General features: G+C 47.5%; 1 protein-coding gene across 4 annotated transcripts in view; it reads left to right on the top strand.

Moving 5' to 3' along the window:
• The window catches only part of LOC141073647 (uncharacterized), a 98,260-nt gene that overhangs the window by 65,994 nt on the left and 8,346 nt on the right, over window positions 1–23,920 (top strand). For 3 of the 4 annotated variants that reach the window (XM_073560963.1, XM_073560965.1, XM_073560962.1), the window contains 2 exons: window positions 1,629–1,794; window positions 17,953–17,983. In XM_073560963.1, coding sequence (XP_073417064.1) covers window positions 1,629–1,794; window positions 17,953–17,983 — 197 coding nt within the window. Of the gene's footprint in view, window positions 1–1,628; window positions 1,795–16,885; window positions 17,386–17,952; window positions 17,984–23,920 lie in introns of those variants that run through there. The other variant, XM_073560966.1, reaches the window with a different exon arrangement.

Here is a 23,920-nt window from a genome sequence, read left to right as displayed (position 1 = left end):
ATTTTTTGTTTTCTATTCCGATTTTTGTGAGGCAGAATGAACAAAAACCAGCAATTCAGGATTTTTTTTTTTTATGCCGTTCCACATGTGGTAAAATTGATAGGCAGCTGTATTCATCGGATCAGTACAATTACAGCGATACCACATTTATATCATTTGTTTATGTTTTGGCACTTTTACACAAAAAAACTATTTTAAAGTAAAAAATCATTTTTGCATGGCTTCATTCTGAAAACTATAACTTTTTTTTGCAGAACAACATGACGCTTTCAGAGATAATATTTTTATTTTATTTTTGATCGCATTTTACTCTGCTTTTTCGTTAAACCACCGAGCAAAAAGAGTATTTTTTTTACGGTGTTCACTGGAGGGATTAACTAGTGGAACAGTTTGATAAGTTGGGTCATACCAGACACGGCGATACCAAATATGTAAATGTGTACTTTTTTTTTCATAAAAATACTTATTTATGGGTACAATATTTTTTTTATTATTTTGAGATTTTTAAAAAATGGGACTTTCACTTTTTGAAGTCTGATTGCTTTATAAGGTATTGCAATGCTTTATAAGCTGATAGTTCTGCACTGACTCAAGCCTGTTAGACCATGCACTGCACGTGATCTAACCAAGCTAGCTAGCTCTGGTGCCGTCAGGTCACCATAGCAACAATCGGCCCCTCATGATGACGTAATGGGGGCTCTGATAGGAGGGGAGAGGGAGCCCCCTCCCTCTCCCTGCCTTCTAAATGCTGCGTCGTTATCGCACCCGCACAGCTCCTGTGCACACAAAATCACCAGGACGTATCTGCACGTCCAAGGTCGAGAAGTACTTCCCAACCTGGACGTATAGTTATGTCTAAGGTCATGAAGGGGTTTAATATCTACAGGACATCCCAACCTGAACGTATGGTTATGTCTAAGGTCGTGAAGGGGTTTAATATCTACAGGACATCTATCCCATCTATTCTACATATCTATTTTATAAATATACTGTATGTATTCTGTTCTGAAGGTTCGTGCTGTAAATTTACTGTACTCGGCTGATGAAATGTCAGGTTTCTTTTGAGATGTTTGCATAAAAATAGGACAGCACAAGCATGCTCTGTGTGCCGTCCGATTTTTTTTCTCACTCCGATTGACTTCCATTGGCGAGTGCAATCTGATTCTCGCAGACAATCGCATCATTCTGTGATTTTTCTTCTTTGTCCGATCCGAGCTGAGAAAAAATGTGCAGTTGAGCACTGACTCACTTACTAACATTGATCAGAGTGCAGTGCGATTTTTTTCTCGGATTGCTCTCGTCGGATTTATACGCTCGTCTGAGCGAGCCCTTAATGCAAAACTTTGCAGCAATCAGCTGATTTTGCCGGATAAGCTATACATTTTCCTGTGGGCAGTTCTGTACCATAGTGAGAGCCCTATTTCTTAGCACAAGAGCTTGTAGTCAAGGGGTTTTCTATCTAAGAGAACCCACTTATTGATTAATACCCTTGCTTATATCTTCCTATACATTCAAGGAATAATCTTGATTGATTGAATTGATTTGAGACAACCTTGCATACGCTATTTGCAAAATGGTTCAATTGTAAGTTTCCCTATTGTTTTGATAGGTGTTTCTTATCTTTTCAGCCTCCCAACAATGTGGACTTCACCAGGTTGAAGCCACAAAATCCGGGTCAGAGAGGTTTAGACGTGATCGACCAGAACATTACACAAACTATGGAACAACAGAAGCAGAAACTACAGAAGGACGTCCTTATTGTTATCTATCAATTAGTCGATGAAGTTTTATCAGGTACAGTACATTGTATATAGGTCATCCTTTCATTACTTTTTGTTGTATTTGGGTAATTTCTTGAGTGCTTTTTTAATGTTTTTGGCGGGCGTTATTTTTTAGCCCTCCCATTGCTTGTATTGTAAAGTGTAAATTACTTTGCAAGACACGATAACGCCCGGCATCTTTGCATATTTGCAGTGGATAAAAGGTGCTCAAATACCCTAACATACAGTATGGACAGCAAGTTGTATTTTTATATAGAAATGAATATGTTCACTCTTTTGAGCTTTTAGATAGCGTTTTTTCAGTCAGGGTTTGCAGCAGAACCACCTGAAAATTACTGTGTGCACATACTCTCAGGTGTGTGCTGAAAAAACTGGGGACTCGTTTTTTATTTAGTTTCACATGACTTAAAGGGTTATTCACAAAAAATCAAGTTATTCACTGGCCACCATAGGAAAGGGAATCACTTGTTGATCACTGGCGTCCAACCACTGAGACCCCCTAGATCCGCGAAATTGGAGTTCTGGAACCCTGAGAAAGGGGCTCTACAGCTCCATACTGAATGGAGCAGAGATGCGCATCCGTCAGTGGGACTGACTGAAGTAGCTGAGCGCAATTTAGAATGAGACTACAAAGTCATGTGCTATGCAATAAAACATCTTTGGGCAGTTACTCAACTTTTTATTTTTGCCAGTTTTGATATAATTTTAAAAAGGTTTCTGGGTTTAGAATATTCATGGCCTAACATTAGGAAATGCCATAAATTTTATCTCCGAGGAGTTCTGACTCGCAGCACCCCCGATGATCAGCTGTTTTGCAGTGATTGCACAAACAGAGTGGTCCTGTCATGTAGTAACAAGTAACTGAGGGCACCTACCCGTTCTCTCGTACTAGGGGCACCCTAAATTCACTCACAAAACAGCAGAATAGGAAACAAAGGAGGAATAGTAGGCACAAACCAAATGGGAGAGGATACGGATAAACACGCAAGCCATCTCCACACAGCAATCCCCTGAAAAACACTTAACTCTCTCCTTCAACTCCAAGCCAGGAAGTAGAACAACTGTCACTCCCAAGAGCCACTGGTGGGCATATATACCTAAGGGGAGTGGCCAACACAGAACAGCTAAGACAATTCAAGATGGAGAGCACAAGGAGGTCCACTGAACTGATTAACCCTTGCAATGACAGATCAAGGAAAAACCTGTGGAGGAGTTTGTGTAACCAGACGCAGCAATCTTCTGGCCCCTCTCTGTCACGGTATCCCTGTGACAGATCTATTCAGCCTCTTAAATGTTTACATAGTGCCGCCTACCTGGACATTATCTACATGGTAGGTATACAGTGCGATGTAAATCTTGAAGAAGCTTGCTCATGTGCCACGGTCTTCTCAAACTGTTGATCAGCGGGAGTGCAGAGAGTCGGACTCCCACTAATGTAATAAAGGGAGAAATGTGGGTGTGCTGCACTGCTGGTGAAGATTTCACAGGATACCAATGAGTAGAAAAGGGATTGTACTGTATGTCTAGCAAACCTCCTCCTCAGGGGAAGATCTTTATTGTAGTTACGTTCGACCTAGAAACTCATTGGGAATAAAGTACAGTTGATCTGTATCCTGTGAATTGTTCACCAGCAGTGCAGCACACCCGCATTTCTCCCTTTGGTACACATCAAAGTTGGTTTATCCAACCAGTGGAGCAACAGCAGCTGGGGTATTGCGAGCTAAGGCTATTCAATTGCTGTAGTTCACTACTTCATATGGTGAGCGTGGTGACCAGAAAAATGCCCACAGGAAAAATGCCCACAGGAAAATTGCCCACAGGAAAAATGCCCACAAGAAAATTGCCCACGCGGAAAATTGCCCACGCGGAAAATTGCCCACGTGGAAAAATGCCCACATGGAAAATTGCCCACATGGAAAATAGCCCATACAGAAAATTGTCCACATGGAAAATTGCCCATACAGAAAATTGTCCACATGGAAAATTGCCCATACAGAAAATTGCCCACACAGAAAATTGCCAATTGCATCATTACAAAGTTTCAGATCTATGATATTTGAGGTGCAAGGTGAGGATGTTCACATGATATGTGAAAAATGCCCACAGAAAATTGCCCACAGACATTAATACCCACAGGAAAACAGTAGCGAGCTATAGGTGAGATGCTCTGCAGGACAGGGGGATAGTATGCAAGTATACGTGAGATGCTCTGAAGGGCAGAAGAATAATCTAGAATTATAGGTGAGATGCTCTGCAGGACAGAGAATAGTGTAGAATTATAGGTTAAATGCTCTGCAGGACAGGGGGATGGTATACAGGTATAGGTGAGATGCTCTGCAGGACGGGGGATAGTATGCAAGTATACGTGAGATGCTCTGCAGGGCAGGAAAATAATACAGAATTTTAGGTGAGATGCTCTGCAGCACAGAAGCACATTTGCTTCTGCTTTTGAGGGCAGGAGTCATGATAATGTTCTGTTGGTTCTTGAACTACGTTGTCATCTTTTGTTTTGAGAACTGAATGGCACTTTGAAGAGCGATGCAGTCGGCATCTCCAAGTCACCACTGCGTTGATAGTATGAAATGCAAGATATTCAAACCCCAAGTAAATCATAACTTTGTTATTCCTCTGCCTAGAATACTTTAGATGAACTCAAAATGCACTTTTATTGAAAAGAAATAAAAAAATATGGGGATAGAGCTATTAAAGTACATGCTTTAACTAACCAAAACACAATTGGCTGGCGCCGCAGGAAAGCCATTGTTCACTGGGGTTGTATCAAAAGGAATGACAGGATTGCCAATTTGAAACAATGGGGGTGGGGGAGCGCTGGAAGGAACATGTGAAATAATGTCAACAAGGAAAGCCCGGTGACTTCCATGGGCTCCATTGAAATACAATACAGCAAAACACAGGCAGCAGAGAAAATGCAGAATGGATTTCACCACAGGTCTGTGGGCCCAGCTTATCTCTCCGGGTTCTACAGGTTCGGTTCACCCATACCTAGTCCCAGAGTACAGATTCTGTTCTTACGAGCTGTCAGTCCACTGTGCTAAAAATAATTCCACTCCAATTTGCATTTTCTTTCATGCTATGCCTGCCTACAACTGTAGTATATGTGTATGATACATAACTACGTAGGATCTGTTCACTCTTACTCTTGGTAGTCATAAGTGGACAGGGAAGGAAGTGCAGGCGCCAGATTCACTGCCACTGAAATCAATAGGAGAGCTGCGCTGCTCTGGCACTTCCGGCTCCTGTGTTGGTCAGTGACATCACTATGGAGACACATGGGTCAGTGGGTGCTCTTGTCTGCTACCTGGCTGTCTTTCGAGAGCCTGCAAGAACCAGGGCTCATCCCACTGAATGCCCGCACTCAATCCCCACGGGTAGAACACCACTCAGACAACACTGAGTGAGGGGAACACTCATTGGTAAGACTATTGGTTCACCAACAGAAAAAAAACAGAGGTGCAGCGACTGTTTTGAAGGCCACGAGCAGGCATGGGGTTACAGATGCCTGCTTCTGCTTGATCTCCGTCCTCACTGAAGATCCAGATCCAGATGACATGTGTGGGGAGGAGGACCCCCATATAGTGATTGGGCCGGAACCAAGGAGACCGCCATCAGAGTTATTGAAGGAACCACACCAGGGGGATTACAAAGGGAGACATGCGACTGAAGTTGTCAGGGCAACAGGGGGCGGGGATAGGACACAAGGAGCAGAGGGTGCGCTGAGGTGGCAGTTGGGAGAGAGCCTGACTGGAGGCAGGAAGCAGGGTGACATGCAGGGGCACCGACAGGAGTCGGTGAGTAGAAAACTGCGCATTTACCGTCAAGAGAGACGTGAGAGACTGATACTGGAGATTGCTCCCCGCCCCCGTTCTCAGAGAACCATCCCCGCCGCCCCCCGCCTTTGTGGGAGAGAATCTTTACCTCAGGTTGTGGCCATGTATACACGTAACCAGGCCACAGAGGCCTGGACACTTCCCCCCAGCCTTCCCCCACCACGGCGGCGACCCTGCCGTCACCGGCCTGAAGATACACCACCTCGTCATAGGCGAGATTAAAGGCCCGCTACCCAGCTTTGGGAGAGACTCTTGATAAAGGACGGCTACGGGTCATCTGGAGAACTGCGTCATCACCGCGTGCCACCATCATCGTTTTCTTCAGGGCCTGTTGCACCCCACCGGCATCGCTTTCTTCAGGGCCTGTTGTGCCCCACCGGCATCGTTTTCTTCAGGGCCTGTTGTGCCCCACCGGCATCGCTTTCTTCAGGGCCTGTTGTGCCCCACCGGCATCATTTTCTTCAGGGCCTGTTGCGCCCCACCGGCATCGCTTTCTTCAGGGCCTGTTGCGCCCCACCGGCATCGCTTTCTTCAGGGCCTGTTGCGCCCCACCGGCATCGCTTTCTTCAGGGCCTGTTGCGCCCCACCGACATTGCTTTCTTCAGGGCCTGTTGCGCCCCATCGGCATCGCTCTCTTCAGGGCCTGTTGAGCCCCATTCCTTCCAGGAGTAGCGAGGCGTCAGGACAGCCGCCTCAGCGACCTCTACGCGGCCACGCTCACGAAACTGACAGCCCCTGGAAGGCTAAGTTACAAAATAGTTTTGTTAAGATTGTTGAGTCCCTGCGTGGACTGTTTGTTTGTTCTTATTTTTATGTTTGTTCAGCCAAGCCCCAGTGGCTACAGTTTGATAAAAGTTATTTCACAATCCACCATCCGTCTAGTGTCTCGTCACTGCATCCTGCGAACCTGCTCAACCCTACACTTGGCGTAGTCGGCAGGATGCAGTCTCCGAGCACGGACAGTGGTTGCCCAGGTCAGGGGGAAGCTGTAAACTCTGTAAATAATGAGGGCCCCCGTACCAGCATTTCATTGGGGGCCATGCTGAACAACCTGCCTGTTGTGAGTTCATTTTCCCCTTCATTACTGAGGCCCGAGGAACTCCCTCTTCTGGTAAAGAAAGGTAGTGAGCCTGATTGTCAAACACCTGAGGCTGATGATTGTGACTGGCTGAGTGGAGTTACGGACTGGATATAATGCTGCCGACGCCCTTCTGCCCTGCGGGTGATTTCTCTGTGGGATCCTTGGAGACCAGTCTGAATTCCTGCTCCTCCAAAGCTAAGTTTGCTGCTCGGCCTTTTGCTTTTATGCTTTGACTTTGTTTTTGCTTTGTTTTTCTGGATTTCTGCCATTCCCTTCTGGGGTGTGCTGAATTCATTTAGCTCTGTCTTCTGAAAATACCTGAGTGCTGATCCATTTTTTGAAGCCTAGCTGCTTCAGGGCCTTTTTCATATCAGCTGGTTGGCTTATGTCTTTGATAGGGTTTTGGCAGATTGCAGACAGCAGCCTTCCTGTCCTTTCCTATCTAGGTAGTTTTGGGGCCCCGTCTTTGCTCAGTCTATCTTTCTGTCTGTGTTAGTATTTTCATCTTGCTTCACCGTCATTATATGTTGGGGGCTGCCTATTGCTTTGGGGTCTGCTCTGGGGCAGTTTAGATTTCCCCTTTCTTTCTTTAGGCCTATGTATTTCTCCGGCTGTGATCGAGGGGTCTAGGGCATCGTAGGAACCCCCCACGGCTACTGCTAGTTGTGTTGATAGGTTCAGGGGTCTGCAATCTGATAGTTGCCAACTTCTCTGGTTTTCTGGACTTAGCTTGTATTTCTGCTTTTGCCTCCTACGGTGACTCATTCATAACACCTGCCTACTGTAGATTCTCCGGCTCCAATACTATGCTATGGAGCTGGACAGAGGGAATGCGGGGGCTCTTTCGGATGCACCCAATGACCCCTGACCTGGAAGCTGAAGTGGCACTCATGGCCCTAGACGGGGAGGTGCGGAGGTCAGTGATGTTGAAACCTCCGGGGCACCGCGACACTTTTGAAAAGGTGTTACAGATAGTGGAACAGACCCACGGGGATCCCACTAATTTGGGAGAGTTATGGACCCGTCTGTTTAGTCGGATGCAGGCAGAGGGGGAGACGATTATTCAGTATATGAATGTACTCCAAGAATTGCATACGGCTATTGAAAGAAAAGACGGGGTAGGGGTAGAACCTGTTGACATTACCCTACCTGACCTACTGGTGACTGGACTGTGAGATCCACTGATAAAGCAGGCATTACGGGAACAGATCAGAATGAATCCCCAAATAGACTTTTCAGAAGTGGGAAGTCAGGCACGGGTTCGGGAGCAAGAGCAGGGGATGGCAGTCCCTGTGGGGAAGGTCCGAGGTGTGGAGGCCTCCTCGAACGCAGTTGAGGAACCTCAGTGGGTGGAGGAGATGAAGCAAGAATTGAAAAATATTAAGAGCGAGTTGGCTGAAGTAAAGAGAAGAACCGAATCGAGACTGGACGACCTAGCGTTAATCCCGGTCCCTGGGGGTCACGCACTCCGCGGGGTGGTCAGTCTATACCGGCCCAGTGTTATGAGTGTGGAGAACCAGGCCACCTCGCCCGTGAGTGTCTGCGGCGTGGGAGATACCCACCCCGGCGGCCATTAAACTAAAGGGCTCCGGGCTGGGGGGACGCCGCTCGGAGCTGAAAACCACAACTAGAGGTGGTGGAAGTCCCGAAGATTTGGTAGCAAAGTGTCCGGTAGTTTGGGCAGAAGTAGAGGGCCGGGCCATCCGGTGCCTGGTAGACACGGGGTCACAAGTAACCACTATGCCCGTAACGTACTTTCAACAAAACTTTCCGGAGGCAGCAAGGCCTCAGTGGGGGCCCATGATCAGACTAGTAGCCGCCAACCAACTGCCGGTCCCGGTTGCCGGGGTAGTGTGGGTGCAGGTGACGTTGTGCGGTAAACCCCTTGGCCGCAGAGGGGTGGTGCTCACTCAAGGAGAAGCTGATCAACGACACCTCGTCACCCTAGGCATGAATATTTTAAGAGTTTGGTAACCTGTTGCTTAATGATCCCACACAAAAGATACTGAAGCAGTGGGGTTCTCACACAGCTCAGGGACAGGTATTCCAGCAGCTGGTGCGAGGTGCGCGGGTGCATCAGGACTGCCAGGAGGGTGAGGCTCTGGGTAAGGTCATCGCGTCAGCGGCTCCTCTGCTTGTGCTGCCTCCTGGACAGACAGTGGTGGCCCTGCCAATACGAGCCCCGATACCTTTGGAGGGCGTGGAGGTGCAGGTGGAGCTGTTTCACTCAGAGCACTTACCTCCTGGCATACTGGTGGCCCGTTCCCTCGCTACGGTGCAAAAAGGAACCGTCCTGATACGCTGTGTTAACCTTGAAGACCGAGACACCGTTCTGAAAGCATGGACTGTACTGGCCAAACTAGTGAGGCCTTTAGAAGAAGTGCTGCCAGCCCCTGTGGTTCAATTACGAGTACACCCCAAGGATCCTTGGGAAGTAACAATACAAACCTTACAGGCTCACGAAGTCTAGGCACAAGAGAAGGGCCGAAATATTTTGGAGCAGATGCGGGCTGAGCTTTATGGATTAACTGCAGCCCAACTCTCACAGATAAAAATATTGCTTGGACAGTACCATGACGTATTTGCTAGCCATGAGGACAACTTTGGGTGTACCACCGCCATCACTCATGAGATCCCCACAGCAGGAGCGGCCCCTATCCGAGAACGATATCGACAGATTCCGCCACAACTCTATCAAGAGGTGAAAACTTTGCTGGCCCAAATGCTGCGAAAAGAGGTGATACGGGAAAGTCAAAGCCCCTGGGCAGCCCCAATCGTGTTGGTCCAGAAGAAAGATGGTACACTACGATTCTGTGTGGATTATCGTAAACTGAATGCTTGCACTATTAAAGACTCATACCCTCTGCCCCGCATAGAAGAATCCCTGTCCGCGCTGGGGAAGGCAACATATTTTTCGACCTTGGACTTGGCCAGTGGGTACTGGCAGGTGCCCATGTCAGAAGAAGATAGAGCTAAGACGGCGTTCATTTTGCCCATGGGACTGTTTGAGTTTAATCGGATGCCATTTGGGCTGGCCAACGCCCCCGGGACCTTTCAGCGATTGATGGAGCGATGTCTGGGGGATCTCAATTTTGAGGCCACGTTAATCTACCTGGACGACATCATTGTCTATGCCGCCTCCTTCGAGGACCACCTGATGAGGTTGGGACAGGTACTCAGCCGGTTGCAAAAGTACGGGTTGAAGGTGAAGCCTCAGAAATGCCATCTATTTCGCTCTCGGATTGAGTATCTGGGTCATGTCGTTTCGGCAGAGGGTGTGAGGCCATCCCGGGAGAAGGTTGCTGCTATCCAGGAATGGCCTACCCCCGAGACGGTGAAAGATGTGCGGGCTTTTCTGGGGTTAGCTGGATATTACCGTCGCTTCGTAAAGAATTTTGCATGTCGAGCTCAAGCCCTGCATGACCTGCTGAAGGGGGCTCCCGCTGGGGCCAATGGGCAAAAAATTCAGTGGCAACACCCTCAGGAAGAGGCCTTCCGAGACCTCAAGGCTGCACTTTCGGATTCCAGTGTTGGCTTATGCGGATTTCTCTCAGCCGTTCATCCTGCACACTGACGGGAGTCTTCACGGGCTGGGGGCTGTGTTGTCACAGGTTCAGGATGGCTGGGAGAGAGTGATCGCATATGGAAGTCGCTCACTCCATGATTCCGAGCGTAACCCTGACAATTACGGCTCTTTTAAGCTCGAGCTCCTCGCAGTGGTGTGGGCTATGACGGAGAGATTCGCAGAGAACCAGGCGGGCTCCGAGGTGGTAGTGCGAACTGACAACAACCCACTGGCACATTTGGAAAACGCCAAGTTGGGGGCTTTGGAGCAGCGATGGGTGGCCCGGATGGCGAAGTACAATTATAAGATTATCTACAAAAGAGGGGCCGAGAATGTCCATGCAGATGCCCTCTCCAGGATTCGACATACAACTCCCGGACAGAATCGAGACGAAGAATTAGAAGGAGAGGAAATACCGTTCGCTCTTACCGCTGCCATGCTCAACAATGTTGATTCAAAAGTATCTTCCCCAGAGGCCCACAGGGGCATCCTGGAACAATCTCGGGATAAGTGGATACAACAACAACAGGAAGATGAAGAAGTTGGACTTCTCCGGATATGGGTCGCCGCTGGTCAATTACCCACTGATACTCAACGGCAAACTTTGACCCAAGACCTGTCGCTGATGCTGCGACAATGGAAGAGGCTGACTATCCGAAAGGGACTACGGTACCGTAAAATAACATCGCAAACAACCTCAATGACTGTTTGGCAGGTGGTTACGCCTGGAGCTCAACTACATGAACTGGCTCGAGAGGCTCACGAAAAAGGAGCCCACTTTGGAGTTAAAAAGACTTTGCAATGGTTACAACAGAAAGTTTATCACCCACGCTTGTCAGCTGTTGTGGACGAAATTTGCCGTACCTGCCGCTTATGTGAATTGGCCAAACCGCCTGCTCAGAGAGCCGCAACACAGACTATTGTGACTTCAGCACCCCTTGAGCTCCTGACAGTGGATTACCTGACCATCGGTCCCGCATTCCAGGGATACGAACACTGTCTCGTCATGGTGGATCATTTTACCAAGTTCGCTGTGGTCACCCCTACTCGAGACCAGGCCGCGGAGTCGGCCGCCTCCGCAATTTGCACAAACTTTATACAAGTGTACGACTGCCCTCAACGTATACATTCCGACCAGGGAGCATGTTTTTTGGGGAAAGTTATGGAGGAACTACATCATCTCTATAGGATTGACAAATCCCGGACCACACCGTATCACCCGCAAGGAAATGGGGCTTGTGAACGATTTAATCGGACATTGATTCAAATGCTGCTTACTCTGGAGAGTGACAAGAAAGCTCGTTGGCCTGAATATGTTTCTGAACTAGTATGGGTCTATAATAATCGGGTACATCGAGTTACGGGCTATACGCCTTATTCCCTGCTGTTTGGACGAGAGGGTAAAGGGATCACGGAGGTAGAGTTGGACCCCGAAGAGCCTCAGCCCTGGACCGGAGTGTCGTCCTGGGTCCAAAATCATCGCCACAGGCTGCAAACTCTTCACCGAATTGTACATACCAAACTCCAAGACTGGGAACACCCAGGGAAGAATACAACTTCCCCTCCTCATCTCCAAAGCGGGGACCGTGTGCTGGTACTGGATCAATGCCCCCAAAACAAACTGGAGTCACGTTGGGAAGAGAGTCCTTATCGGGTACTACGCCGTACCCACCCAGAAGGACCTGTGTACGAAATACGGCCCGAGCAGGATGAAACACTGCCCACTCGTATTGTGCATCGTAATATGTTACGCCCGTGTATTTCCACTGACCCGAAACAACTGGAACCCATCCCGTTGACATCCGAACCGGAGTCCAGATGCTGGGACTCAGACGACGAGGATTTCCCTCCAAACCCCAAAGGCCCTCCACTCAATAATGAGCCAGTTGACCCAATTAACCCGCCTGCATCATGCAGCCCCCCCAATGTCCACCACCTTAGAAGATTCCACCTCAGTCGAACGTAGACGCTCCGAGCGGTCAACAGCCGGCAAACCCCCCAAACGGTATGAACAAGACCAGTTCGTATGACAACGAATATCGACACACTTACAGGCCAATCTTAATAGACTAACGCCCTCGCCCGAGGACTGGCGAGCTTACAGGGTGGGGGAATGTGGGGAGGAGGACCCCATATAGTGATTGGGCCGGAACCAAGGAGACCGCCATCAGGGTTATTGAAGGAACCACACCAGGGGGATTACAAAGGGAGACATGCGACTGAAGTTGACAGGGCAACAGGGGGTGGGGCTAGGACACAAGGAGCAGAGGGCGCGCTGAGGTGGCAGTTGGGAGAGAGCCTGACTGGAGGCAGGAAGCAGGGTGACTTGCAGGGGCACCGACAGGAGTCGGTGAGTAGAAAACTGCGCATTTACCGTCAAGAGAGACGTGAGAGACTGATACCGGAGATTGCTCCCTGCCCCCGTTCTCAGAGAACCATCCCCGCCGCCCCCCGCCTTTGTGGGAGAGAATCTTTACCTCAGGTTGTGGCCGTGTATACACGTAACCAGGCCACAGAGGACTGGACACTTCCCCCCCCAGCCTTCCCCCACCACGGCGACCCTGCCGTCACCGGCCTGAAGATACGCCACCTCGTCATAGGCGAGATTAAAGGCCCGCTACCCAGCTTTGGGAGAGACTCTTGATAAAGGACGACTACGGGTCATCTGGGAACTGTGTCATCACCGCGCGCCACCATCATCGTTTTCTTCAGGGCCTGTTGCGCCCCACCGGCATCGCTTTCTTCAGGGCCTGTTGTGCCCCACTGGCATTGTTTTCTTCAGGGCCTGTTGCGCCCCACCGGCATCGCTTTCTTCAGGGCCTGTTGTGCCCCACCGGCATCATTTTCTTCAGGGCCTGTTTCGCCCCACCGGCATCGCTTTCTTCAGGGCCTGTTGCGCCCCACCGGCATCGCTTTCTTCAGGGCCTGTTGCGCCCCACCGACATTGCTTTCTTCAGGGCCTGTTGTGCCCCATCGACATCGCTCTCTTCAGGGCCTGTTGAGCCCCATTCCTTCCAGGAGTAGCGAGGCATCAGGACAGCCGCCTCAGCGACCTCTACGCGGCCACGCTCACGAAACCGACAGCCCCTGGAAGGCAAAGTTACAAAATAGTTTTGTTAAGATTGTTGAGTCCCAGCGTGGACTGTTTGTTTGTTCTTATTTTTATGTTTGTTCAGCCAAGCCCCAGTGGCTACAGTTTGATAAAAGTTATTTCACAATCCACCATCCGTCTAGTGTCTCGTCACTGCATCCTGCGAACCTGCTTAACCCTGCACTGCTATACATGCTGCACTGCAACACATGCAGTGGCTGTGAGCTGACGTCTGAGGTGCAGCCTCGGGAGCGGCGCATGACAATGGCGCACACTCCGATGTCAGCTGCCGGGCTGTGCGGTGGATACAAAACACACTGGGCGACGTGGGAGCAGAGGAAAGGTGAGTAGAATGTATTTGTTTTTAACTATGCATTAGGGGCAGAACGGGGACACATACACTAGGATTTGGGACCATGTACAGTTGTGGCCAAAAGTATTCACACCCCTGCAATTCTGTCAGATAATACTCAGTTTCTTCCTGAAAATGATTGCAAACACAAATTCTTTGGTACTAATATCTTCATTAAATTTGTCTTAAATGAAAAAACACAAAAAGAATTGTCCTAAAGCCAAATTGGATATAATTCCACACCAAACATAAAATAGAGGGTGGACAAAAGTATTGGCACTGTTCGAAAAATCATGTGATGCTTCTCTAATTTGTGTAATTAACAGCACCTGTAACTTACCTGTGGCACCTAACAGATGTTGGCAATAACTAAATCACACTTGCAGCCAGTTGACATGGATTAAAGTTGACTCAACCTCTGTCCTGTGTCCTTGTGTGTACCACATTGAGCATGGAAAAAAGAAAGAAGACCAAAGAACTGTCTGAGGACTTGAGAAACCAAATTGTGAGGAAGCATGAGCAATCTCAAGGCTACAAGTCCATCTCCAAAGACCTGAATGTTCCTGTGTCTACCGTGCGCAGTGTCATCATGAAGTTTAAAGCTCATGGCACTGAGGCTAACCTCCCTAGATGTGGACGGAAAAGAAAAATTGACAAGAGATTTCAACGCAAGATTGTGCGGATGTTGGATAAAGAACCTTGACTAACATCCAAACAAGTTCAAGCTGCCCTGCAGTCCGAGGGTACAACAGTGTCAACCCGTACTATCCGTCGGCATCTGAATGAAAAGGGACTGTATGGTAGGAGACCCAGGTAGACCCCACTTCTTACCCCGAGACATAAAAAAGCCAAGCTGGAGTTTGCCAAAACTTACCTGAAAAAGCCTAAAATGTTTTGGAAGAATGTTCTCTAGTCAGATGAGACAAAAGTAGAGCTTTTTGGGCAAAGGCATCAACATAGAGTTTACAGGAGAAAAAAAGAGGCATTCAAAGAAAAGAACACAGTCCCTACAGTTAAACATGGCGGAGGATCCCTGATGTTTTGGGGTTGCTTTGCTGCCTTTGGCACTGGACTGCTTGACCGTGTGCATGGCATTATGAAGTCTGAAGACTACCAACAAATTTTGCAGCATAATGTAGGGCCCTGTGTGAGAAAGCTGGGTCTCCCTCAGAGGTCATGGGTCTTCCAGCAGGACAATGACCCAAAACACACTTCAAAAAGCACTAGAAAATGGTTTGAGAGAAAGCACTGGAAACTTCTAAGGTGGCCAGCAAAAAGTCCAGACCTGAATCCCATAGAACACCTGTGGAGAGATCTAAAAATGGCAGTTTGGAGAAGGCACCCTTCAAATATCAGGGACCTGGAGCAGTTTGCCAAAGAAGAATGGTCTAAAATTCCAGCAGAGCATTGTAAGAAACTCATTGATGGTTACCGGAAGCGGTTGGTTGCAGTTATTTTGGCGAAAGGTTGTGCAACCAAGTATTAGGCTGAGGGTGCCAATACTTTTGTCTGGCCCATTTTTGGAGTTTTGTGTGAAATGATCAATGTTTTCCTTTTTGCTTCATTCTCTTTTGTGTTTTTTCATTTAAGACAAATTAAATGAAGATAATAATACCAAAGAATTTGTGTTTGCAATCATTTTCAGGAAGAAGCTGAGTATTATCTGACAGAATTGCAGGGGTGTCAATACTTTTGGCCACAACTGTAAACCAGGATGGGGACATATATACCAGGATGGAGACCATTTGGACCATATATTTCAGGATGGCGACCATATATACCAGCATTGGGACATATACTGTATACCAGGATGCGGACATATTCACCAGGATGATGGGCATATATACCAGGATGGGGGACATTTTACTACATAATGAAAGGGGCAATTCATAAGTCTTTATAGAATTTAGAACACTACAGGGGCCCATACATCTGATCAACGCATGTGTGGTGGGGGCAGGTCCAAATTTGGCACAGGGGCCCATCGGACTTCATTTACACCACTGCAAAAACATACATTCTCAGCAAGTACACAAGGTGGTACAAGTGGCAGAATTTCACCTTTCTGCTGTGCCTTCTGGGCTTCCAGGAACAACTATCTCTGCCAGCAGCAAACTGCTTTTGTTGGGCTCCCACTGAGATGATAATGTATTAGATGTGACCTGCAGTCCCATGTAACTCCACAGATAATACAGTGATACCTCTGTGATGGCTCCTCTGGATCACACTTCTCCTGGTTCTGCATGTGCTGCTGTTTTGGGCTGGTGGGAGGAGTAAAGGGGGTTTTACACTAAGCGATATCGCTAGCAATATTGCTATAACGTCACTGGTTTTGTGACGTTATAGCGATATTGCTAGCGATATCGCTATGTGTGATACTTACCAGCGACCGGCTCCCCCGCTGCTCATCGCTGATCGCGCGAGAATGTCCGGCTCCATTTCTCGTCGTCTGCTTCCTGCTGGGCTTCCTGCTGTGACGTCCAGCGACGCGTGGAGGCGGGCGGGAGGACGCAGGATCGCTGTGTGTGAATGGTAAGTATCGTGCGCTGCGTCGCTGCTGCATCGCTGTGAGATCTTTCTGTATGAAAGCTCACTAGCGATCATTTAGCGATGCACCAGCGATCCTGACCGGGTCGGATCTCTGGTTGGATCGCTGGTGCATCGCTAAATGTAAAAGGGCCTTAAGGCAGACTCACTGAGAGATGAGAGCCAACTATATCTACAGTATCTATTGCTGATAATGACAGACTGCTACAAACACAGATCTTTATTTTTGCAGTTTTGCACTAGATCAACTGTAAATCACAAGTTAATCACATATCATGTGAACATTCTCACCTTGCAGCTCAAGAATAATAGATCTTAAACTTTGTGATTCTGCAATTATCAATTTTCCATGTGGGCAATTTTCCTGTGGGCATTTTTCAGGGAACCGGTGAGCGCAAAAAACGCAATAAGACCACATGCTATTTGGTTACTGCCCTATGTGCGCTTTACATCAATCCCTAGTCAATTAAACTCCAACTTATGTAAGATTGATGACCTAACCTACTGATTGGTCATCAATATTCAGGTCCTGTATATCCTTTTAACAAATCCCTTTTCTCCAAGAATCTAGCTGGTTGCTGTAAACAGTTCTGTTGACTTCTTGCTTCTTCCTTTCATAGAAGATGGATATCCAAGTTATATCTCCAGTGGAAGGCTGTAATGTTTGCTTCTTAATGGGCATGCAGTGTCATACATCGCTCACTTGGAAATCCCGTGCTGCGCCAATCCTCTGGAATGCTCTACCCCAAGATATTAGGACCATCCACAATTTGCATAGTTTTAGGCGCTCACTCAAAACACATTTGTTCAGAGCGGCCTATCACATTCAGTAATCAAAGTCATTTTATGCTTGTGTGTGTGTAGCCCATTCACTATCTCCATCTAACCCCCACCCCCTGAAGATGGCTGGACCATCATTGTAAATACATCATTGTAAATACAAACCTGTGCTTTGTATCGCCCCCACCTCATTGTAGATTGTAAGCTCCCACGAGCAGGGTCGTCTTATTTCGCTTTAATTATTGTATTGTTAACGTTATTACTGTTGTGTTTGAAACTGTTCAACTGTAAAGCGCTGCGGAATATGTTGGCGCTATATAAATAAAGATTATTATTATTATACATTTTACTGTATCCCTTTGTGTTGGAAAGTGAAGCTGACTACGCTTTCCTATACATTAGATTGAGTCATTCTGTCCAGTTTTATGCCAAAGGGACACACTTTTGGCATATGCTGGGTGCATGTGACCAAATGTGTATCTTATCTATATTTTATCTCTTTACAAGACACAACCTAAAACTATATATTCATAAAAAGAGATGTGAACAGAGCCTTATGGCCCCATGCACATTAGACTGAGGTTGTCCGAACTCAGCGATATCGATATTGTCAGCTGGTAGTCTAATGGACATTGAGGCCTCCCGACTCTCCCCTGAAGGATTATATCTGAAGATATTTCAGCAGGGGTGGCTTTCATTCTTTCAGAGATAAGCCATTATCAGGGGTCTGGCTGGGGCTTCCATGGAGAACACAGAAGTGGCAAGCGAGCACTCCTGTGTATTGTCAACCTAGCAATTGTTCTTCCGACAGCCATCTATTGTGTATTGAATACTTTATTCTTGTGTTGCCGGCTGTTTCGGTGATGCTTTGTAGATGTTATACCTAACTAATAATAATCTATTTTAGGGGGTGTCGTTAGTTTCCTGCACAGTATTGGGTAAGTACATTCTTCAATGTCTATGGGAACATCATGGCATTTACCCACTTTTCAGTATTAAAAATAAGAGAAGGGTCATCAGCAGTAATCATAGTATGTCCGATCTCAGCATACAGATCTAGCCAAGCAGGACATGTATGCTTATTGGCTTAATATGTGATGTTTGGGTTCACAGAAGAATAACAGGTATGTCCAGCAGATAGATATTGATATTGATGTCCTATTCTTAGGATAGCCACCAGGCACCCCCATCATCTACTGCAGATGCAAATTACCAAAGTGTTTAGGGGTTAAAGATAGATATTTAAAAAAGTGCATTTTATGTATCGGACAGCAATTTTAACTTTCAGTTTGCAATCTTCAATTCTGATTTCACGTTTGGACCATCTGATGTGCAGCTTGCTCCTAGATTTCGGTTTCTACTGTGGGTTGATTCTCCCAGTTATTCATACCAAATGTGAGGGCTATGAATCTAGTACACTGGTGCTTCTACTAGCTATCATGTAATACCATAGCCTTTATGAGGGATCTTCGTGTAGTAACAGATACTGATGATGAATGTCTGATTCCCTCTTCCATCCCCATAATTTCTCTGTGAGCTCATACACAGCCATTCCCTACATTCTCTTTCCCATGTGTGTGCTTATTTTCCTATCTACTCTCAGTACTACCTGTACAATCTGCCCTTCTTGATGACTTGTTCCTTTTTACCCCTCCATACTATCATCTCCAATTTACATGCTCCCACCCCTCTCTGGTAGAGCTAAGTCCCAGGGCAATTATATTATAAAAGATGGTGATGATGGATGTAATGCAGGGCAGGTGACGCAGTAAATAACTCTGAGGACACAGCAGGGCAACAGTTTCCTTTACTGGATGTTCTGAGGTGCAGACTGGAGCACTGTTACAGGTGGAAATAGAGATCCGGGCACTCCTTCGTGGTGGCTCCGGCTCTGGTATGCTGCTGTGCCTTCAGGTTTATGATGGGGCCAGGAGGCCTGCAGTCTCCTGCCCTCCGGATTTGGCTGTTGAGACTGTTGTACCCCTGCAGCCACGGACTCCGGCGTCCGGTGTCAAGCGCTGTTCCCTGGGGTGAGCTTATGGCCCCGTCTCACTAAGCAATCTCGGTAGCGAGATCGCTGCTGAGTCACAACTTTTGTGACGTAACAGCGATCTCACCAGCGAGATCGCTGTGTGTGACAGCGATCAGCGAGCGGCCCCCCTGCCAGTATCGCTGATCGCTGGAAGAAACCTCTCGACATTTCTTTGGTCGCTGGTCTCCCGCTGGCCAGCACGCATCACTGCGTGTGACAGGCGGGAGACCAGCGATCAGGTGTAAAAAAATAATTAAAAAAATAAAAAATATAGTTATTCTCACCTTCCGACGTCGCGTTCAGCCATCCTGCCTCTCTCCACGCTCCAGTCCCAGTGATCCTTTGCACGAATGACCGCGAGACTTTGTTATCCCGCGAGACTGTGACATCTCGCGGTCATTCTCGCAAAGGATCACTGGGACCGGAGCGTGGAGAGAGGCAGGATGGCTGAACGCGACATCGGAAGGTGAGAATAACTATATTTTTTATTTTGATTCTATTTTTTACAGGATGGCCAGCGATGCCGGGCGCTCGGCATCGCTGTGCTGATCGCTGGTGAAGCTGTCTGTGTGACAGCTCACCAGCGATCACATAGCGATTTACCAGCGATCCTGACACCTTCATATCGGTGTCGGGATCGCTGGTAAGTCGCTTAGTGTGACGGGGCCTTTAGTCACAACCCTAATCCTCTCTCTTCACTCTGCTCTTGGGATGAGCTCCTCACAGCTCCTGTCCCCTGTACAGACTCTCCCAGACTGACCAACCCCGCCTCCAGGCCAGAACTAATAAGGAAGCTTTCCTGAAACCAGGCTTTGAGCTCCCCCTTCTGGTCTGGAGTCAGGAAAGGTGTTGTATGCTGGTGATATCTGGCTAGGGAAATTCTCTTTGACATCACCTCCTCTGAGGGAGGCAATGCCACTGTGGCACCCGGACTCCTGGGGTGCCACAGAGAGCAGACTATAGTCAGGAGCAGGGCTGCAAAAGTGGCAGGACAATCAGAACTTTACAACAGCAAAATAGTAGGAAACTTTTAATATTAGTATGGAAAAATAAAAGATAATAACAAAAAAAGAAAAAGCAAAGCAAACCTCTTGCACTCGTGCCATTCCTGTGATTTCAGCATCAGGTCTCCCAGAGAGTCTGTAACCTTTTTATTCAATGTAAGCACTGCAAGAAAACATCTGGGCAATGAACTTGACTGCTAATATCCTCAAAGCATACAGGCCATTTGCAGTTAGGAAGCTGAAATTGCTCATTTTCTTATGGTCTTAGGCCTTATTCAGACTTTCATGTTGTATGTACATGTTCTATATGTTCTATTTCATGGATACAACAAGTACCCATTGTAGTCTATGGTGCTGTTCACATGTCCGTTTTTTACCGGCAGCACAGATAAACAGTGCCAGTGTAAGACTACGTGCCCACAGTAGCATTTTTAAACGTTCAGGAAACGGGTACTTTTTGCAGCGATTTTTGCGCGTTTTTGATGCGTTTTTTTCCGCGCGTCTTTTGGACTATAGGAAATAGCCAAAAATGCAGACCTAAGCAGAAATTAATGAACATGCTGCATTTTTTACCGCTAAGCGTTTCCTTAGCAGTAAAAAACGCATCCATTGGCACAAAAAGGCCAAAATGCATTAAAATGAATGGGATGCTTCTTTTAAGAGTTTTTGATGCGGTTTGACCCTGAAAAACGCATTAAAAACGCTTAAAAAAATGCAACGTGGGCACACAGCATAAAGGTCGGCCAGGGTATAATAGTGGCTGAGGTTGTTGGGCATTGTGTACCCTGACCTCCCTTTACAATGAAAAAGTGCTTCTTATTCTGCATTCTACAATCAGTACTCACTGTGTGGTCAGTGTCCCTTTTTCCACACTGGCATGAAGCGGCTTCTGAATCCCAATGAATAGAGACGCAGTCCAGGGTACCTCTTAACCGAACAATTTTATTCACTTCAGGACACAGCACATCCAAGTAGTTTCCAGCATTTCCATTACAGTACAAACAGCACATCACTTCATCTTTCCCTTTACTGTTTCCCTCGTCACTAAGTGTTTCCATGGGACGGAGCATCTGACAGCCCCTCAGTGTCCTCCCTGTACAGCATCACCACGGTGAAGCGATCTCCCGTCCATTTCGCCCCGGACATCAGAGATTCAGCCCCCGAAGCTATCTGCCACATTTTGGAACGTATAAGAGAATTCTGGTGAACATTATGGGTGACAACAATTAATATACAGATAGAAATATGGGTCGCCCTCCCAGGGCTGTGGGGTACTCGCTACCGGGCCGGTCTCTCAGAGGGGATTGTCACAGCAGTGGGGACCCGGTCCGTGGCCCTGGGCGCCCAAGTAAAAGGGGTTGAGTGATGGGAATAAAGTTTATGAGTGGATGATTCGTGATGCCACCTGTGGTGTTCGGCAAGGGAGGTGTTAAAACGACGCTGCAGACAGATCCTCTGGGACAGATGGTGTAGTGCAGCAATGATGCTGTAGCCCTCCACAGGCAGGGCTGTAGTCCCAGGGCAGTGAGGAAAGGTGTTTAGGAAGAGGGTGCAGTGTTTAGGACAGAGATGTAGCAGTGCTGAAGAGGTTGCAGGAAGGAGGCAAGGTCACCACAGGGTGCAGATTCTTTACCTTTACTTTGCTTGTCAAATGCAGTCCAGGGTCCAGATTACAGATGGCACAGGAGCTGATTAGTCTGGATGCAACTTAAGAATCTCTCTATCAGATGGGTTGTGTAGTCTCCTCTCTAGCGCTTACTTGAGGTACATACAGTACTGTGTTACACTGACGTTCCTCCTTCTTCTTCCCTTTTGGAACTACCTCGTATGGCAGACAGCTGTAGCCTTCTATCTCCTTTCGCTCACACGTCGCTGTTGTGCCTCTGAGTCTTAGATGGGAATAGAGGATTTACAGCTTCCTATTCCTCTGGTTTCTGTTGCAGGACCGTCAGTATCCATACAACCTTGGAGACCAGGCTCCAGATCATGCGCTCCAGCTGGGAACGAGCTCTCAACTCTCCTCAGTCTCCCAGCTTCTCTCTCCATGTCTACAATCTTCTCCCTCCTCACAGAACTGACTAATTTCCCCTCCTGGCCCCCAGAGAGAAGCTCTTCCCCTTAGTATTGGTTCAGAGCTCCCTCTGCTGGCCTGGAGTGGGAATTGTGTTGCATGTTATGGTTAGCTGCCAGAGAGACCCTTCATTGCTTCTAAGCATGACATCACACTCCCTAGGAGGAAGGTAATGCCACTGTGGTGACCATACTCCTGGGGGGCGCCACATTCCCCCCTAGTGCAATTCAGTACTCCTGGAGTGATAAAAAAAACACATGAACATATAAACAATTGAACAATTATAAATGTACAAGATTTAGAAAAAAAATTAAAAATACAAAAACCAAAAGCTCCAAAAATAGTCCTGTGAGGATTAGTCCATGCGTCAATGTCCATGGTCCATTCCTGGGCAAATGGTGAACTATATACAAGGGGTTCTTACTGAGTCTCTGTAGGCACAAAACTTAAACGTTACATATATACATACAATTTAACATTTACATGAACTAATTTATACACGATATCTGAGGGGTGGAATACCTTGGGTACTACGGACAGACCTACGTAGCACTGATGTTGTTGGGGATCTCACTGGTTGTCTGGTGCTAACCACTGGGGTAATGTGTACTGTACTGGCTACAATACTGGAGGTTCTGCGTAGCACAGGGATACTAGATTTCCTCGGACCACTTCTACTCACTGTGGGTAAACTGGTTAGTAGCTGTCTGCAAACTCCTAGACTCACCATGGGCATGACAGATTCACCACTGGCAAGGCGAGGATTCTCTGGCTCCACTGCTGGTGTGGCATCTGCTACCTGAACTTCCTGATTTTCAGAGTTCTCTTGAGTCACTTCTTCTTGTACTACCAGTTGGGGAAAGGTCAAAACTGGCACCACTATGGCTTGATTCACTCTAATCCAATTTGCATGGAATTCTCCGAGTACAGTGCTGACCTTTTCTTCTTCCTCTATGGGTTGGATGTTGTTTTGATATTCCATTCTTTCTTTTAACTGGTCAGGGCACAATTTCAAATGATCCCTTGATACTGCTGCTGAGGTTTCTCCCCATCCTTACTGATAAGGCACACCTTGGTGTAATCGAAGTTCGATGGTAAGATGGTGTAGGGTTCAGCTTCCCATTGGTCATCTAATTTATGCATCCTCCTCTTCCTTTTTAGGACTTGTTCTCCAGGTGACAACGGAACTGCAGGTGCATGGTGATTGTAGTGCCTTTCTTGTTTTCGTCTTGCCTGACCTAGACTCTTTTCAACACACTCTTGTACTCTTCGATACTGTTGCTGCCTCTCTGTGTCCCAGTCAGCATCTGGTGATGTCACCTCAGGTGTAAGGACTCCCATATCCAAATCAATAGGCAGCATACCAGGCCTCGCTCTCATTAGGTAGGCTGGAGTGCAGTTGGTGGCATTCACAGGAATGTGGTTGTAGAGGTCCACCAGATCTGGCAACTTTTCTGGCCACAGATTCCTCTCTTCCAAAGGCAAGGTCTTCAGTAGGTTGATCACCACCTGGTTCATCTTTTCACACATGCCATTGGTCTGTGGATGGTACGGTGTTGTCCTGATCTTCTTGCAACCATACAAGTTACAGAATTCCTGAAACACTTCCGCCTCAAAGGCTGGACCTTGATCTGTAAGCACTCGCTCAGGGTATCCGTGTGGTCGACAAAAGTGCTGTTGGAAGGCTCTGGCTGCTGTCCTGGCTGTTTGAACCTTGACAGGCACAACTACCAAGAATCTTGAGTAGTGGTCAACGATGGTAAGAGCT

This window comes from Dendrobates tinctorius, unplaced genomic scaffold (genome assembly GCF_039654945.1).
Source record: "Dendrobates tinctorius isolate UK_male_01 unplaced genomic scaffold, ASM3965494v1 ptg000309l, whole genome shotgun sequence".
Taxonomy (NCBI): Eukaryota; Metazoa; Chordata; class Amphibia; order Anura; family Dendrobatidae; genus Dendrobates; species Dendrobates tinctorius.
Note: the sequence above shows the minus strand (reverse complement) of the source record. Positions and strands in the feature narration are given on the sequence as shown.